A 3,384-nucleotide genomic window follows, 5' to 3' on the forward strand; every position below is an offset into this window, starting at 1 on the left:
TGTGAACAGCGTGGGTATCATGCTATGAGGTAAGTTTTTGGAAATTTATTATTAAAGTCTAAAATGGTAGGGGGTCAATGACCTTACTGATTTGTTGTTAAGACACTGTCTTGCTAATCCCTTTAGTGTGAACAGCTTGGTTGTCATGCTGTGAGGTACACTTTTGAAAATTTACATTATTAAAGTGCAATATGGTAGGGGGTCAATGACCTTACTGATTTGTTGTTAAGACACTGTCTCGCTAATCCCTTTAGTCTGAACAGCTTGGGTGTCATGCTGTGAGGTACGTCTTTGAAAATTTACATTATTAAAGTGCAATTTGGGAATGAGTAAATGACCTAATTTAATATTAAGGGATTAACTTGCTAATCTCCCTCGTGTGAACAGCTTGGGTATCATGCTGTGAGGTACTTCCTTGGAATTTGAGCGAAAATGGGCTATACCTAATCTTAATACATAGGTACTTCCTTTTACCCCCCCCCCCCCCCCACTCTTGCTCACGTTATACTACTGATGTGTATTCAACCAAATTATCTGTCTCATTTGGAATTTGACTTTTCAAAACCTTTGTTAAAGAATTTACGTGCAGAATCAGCTTAAAAAACAGTGATCAATGTGCTTTTTTAGTGATATGCGAAAGCTTAATCAATTACTGTAGGACCATGAATTCTTAAATGACGTGAGAGTGTCAATTTAAATAAGACTCTAAAGGTTGAAAAGCCTGAGTTCAAAAATCTAAAGTAAGCAGATCGGTTTAGACCTCACAAAAAAAAACAAGTCACGCGCGAAAAAATGCTTAAAAGGATCAAAACTTGACTTTGAGGGGAAATTATTAAATTCAGCAAAACAATTAAGTTACAAATTTAAATAAGTTGAAATAAATATGCTTAACCAGAAGCAATCAAGATTTTAGCTTTGAGAACAGCAAAAAGCAATATATTCACATAATACGTATAAAATTTGATGTTGATGATTTTTCCTTTCAGTAAAGATTATTAACCGATATCACAACATTTTTCTTTGCCGGGTATAGCTTGTTTTGGTTCCGAACAAACTGCATATGATTAAACCACCTTGAAACTGAAGCATATTTCTGTTTCTGAACAAACGACATTTGAGTGAACAAAGGGTGAAGTGCGTCAAACAACGCGTGATCACAGTCGTCAATTTCACATCCCGAGAAAAAAGTTTCATTTTCTATGAAGGAATTCAGATGACTCATAAGCTTGGAGAACTCCGCGTGATCTTTCTCAATTCCAGGGTAAATATTGTGTGTGAATTCTTCCCACTGGTATCTCAAAGCGGTTTTGAGAGCTTCTACGTCGATGGCTGAAGTTTTATTGCAACTTGTGACCATTTTAACTACACTAATCTGAAAATCATCCAATTTAATGCCTTGAAGTTAAATATTAAGAGGACCAAACAAACTCAAGAGAACCAAAATCAAACATCAAATGGGGGTCAATGACCCTCAAAAGTTTTGAAGTAATGAAATTCAGTGTCTTCCTCATTATATACCCCCTCCCCCCCCCCTGATTGGTGGTCATAAAACGTATATCCCCATCCCAATACCTAAAAAAAACATAATGGAGGCTATAGTTTCATTCAGGGGGGGGGGGGGGCTACGATAAGATCAGAAGTTCGATTTTTGCATTGGGTTTTTCTCCTCTTTACGATGCTACCTTTTTAATGCACTCACCGCCACATGCCTACAAAGCGCATTATTAATTACAGCGCGCCATCAATTTCTAAGAAACTGCTAATCTTGACAGAAATTTGTTGCCATACCACAGCAAGAGAGAAATAGTAAAAGATGACAGCCAACATTGAATTAGCTTGCGGTAGAGGATAAGTTCAGACATCTATGATACACAATGGGAGAAAATATGATCACATTTAATCTACTCTTCTAAACTGAAGTTGTAGTCATGCATGAACAATTTATACCAAAAAATAATGCAAAACATGACGAATATCGCGCATTACGATTAATCGATTTCAACAATGCTTTATGTCTGCTGTTTATTAACTCACGAAATCAACTCCTGAAATTGACTTTTAAAATTAATTTAGGAAATTAACTTGTGAAATTCACTTGCAAAAATTTACTTGTAAAAATGGCTTTGGAAAATTAACTTGTGAACTTAAAAAAATTGTGGAATTAACTTGTAAATAGTAAAATTATAAGTTGTGTTACTGAGTAAATAAAAGAGCAGCGAGAAAACTAAGCGACGAATTTAAAGCGCTATTTAAACAAAGCGAGAATTTAAAGCGAGAAAGGATTACGTAATTTCTTAACCATTTAAATGCACACGAAATACGTTCTATTTGGCATAGAAAGCTCGGAAAAAGTTCGTTAAACATAATTTTCGTTGAGCCTACTAATATACTGAATCGATTGCGCTCTTTTTAGGCTTAATATTTTTATGTTTCGAAAACGTATCGGTGACCAATCTGAGTCGAAAATCGGCTCAGACAAAATACCTGCTAGCAAATACAGCTAGATTTGCCGGGCTGTTTAGATGTGCTTTTTCGCCTTCTTGATGTTACGATATAGTTGACGATCTCGATCAATTTAGACTGACGAAAGACTGTTTTATTCAGCTATATTTTCTGGTGCCGCTCCTTACCGAGCCACCTTTGGTTTCAAATTCAACAGACTCGGATTCAGTCTAATCGTAGTGATCGAATGGGACGTAGATGACCTGTGTGTCAGTTCAATTACAATCGTTGAAACAGAATATAACTCGATCCAGTTATTTTCATTTCGGTTATCCGTTATTCGGTTACGTTATTATCCATTAAGAATTTTCCTCCTGTGAAGCCCCCCTTTAGATTCTGATTAGTCATTTCAGACCGCACACTGACCGAATAAACCGCAGCAGGACAGCATGTCTCGGGATCGATTGGACGGGTATGTGTAAACCTCTCGAGTTGGATAACGAAAAAACAGACTGACTTCACCTCTACAACAAAAAAGATGTCTGCTCGTGGACGAGTCATGATGTGTCGACCACAACTCATTACTACAATCGAAAGACGAGTGCTTGCTGTATCATGTGCAAAAGAGTTTTGAGGAAAGGCAGTTGGAGATAGGAAACGTGTGATGGTGGTCTCAACTTCGAAAAACTGTAAGACTCATCCGAAAAAAACTTCTTATTGTTGCAGTAAATTAATATTACTTAACCGGCAAATCTAACCCCCCTTATATTTGGTTTCATTTCCTATAATCTGGTATTTTTGTCATTACCCCTGGTCACCGATAACCCATCCCATACACATTTTTTTTTTGAAAAACAATAATTTTGACAAATTTTTTGTCAAAATCCAGAAATAATCAAATTGCGGTGTTTTTTATAGTTCTTGACATAAAAGCGTAGCAAA

The 3,384-nt window shown here is 36.4% G+C and overlaps 1 protein-coding gene across 1 annotated transcript; it reads right to left on the reverse strand.

The window, feature by feature from the left end:
- Nucleotides 1-982: 982 nt before the first annotated feature.
- On the reverse strand, nucleotides 983-1,357 carry LOC142336751 (eukaryotic translation elongation factor 1 epsilon-1-like). The gene has a single exon (XM_075385660.1). It carries the CDS (start codon nucleotides 1,355-1,357, stop codon nucleotides 983-985), a length of 375 nt encoding a protein of 124 aa, XP_075241775.1.
- Between the last annotated feature and the right edge of the window lie 2,027 nt (nucleotides 1,358-3,384).

The sequence above is a fragment of the Convolutriloba macropyga genome, chromosome 3 (assembly GCF_964194025.1).
Source record: "Convolutriloba macropyga chromosome 3, txConMacr16.3, whole genome shotgun sequence".
NCBI lineage: Eukaryota > Metazoa > Xenacoelomorpha > Acoela > Convolutidae > Convolutriloba > Convolutriloba macropyga.

Coding starts and splice junctions, on each gene's coding strand:
- LOC142336751 (XM_075385660.1), bottom strand. CDS start 1,357: ATGGTCACAAGTTGCAATAAAACTTCAGCCATCGACGTAGAAGCTCTC.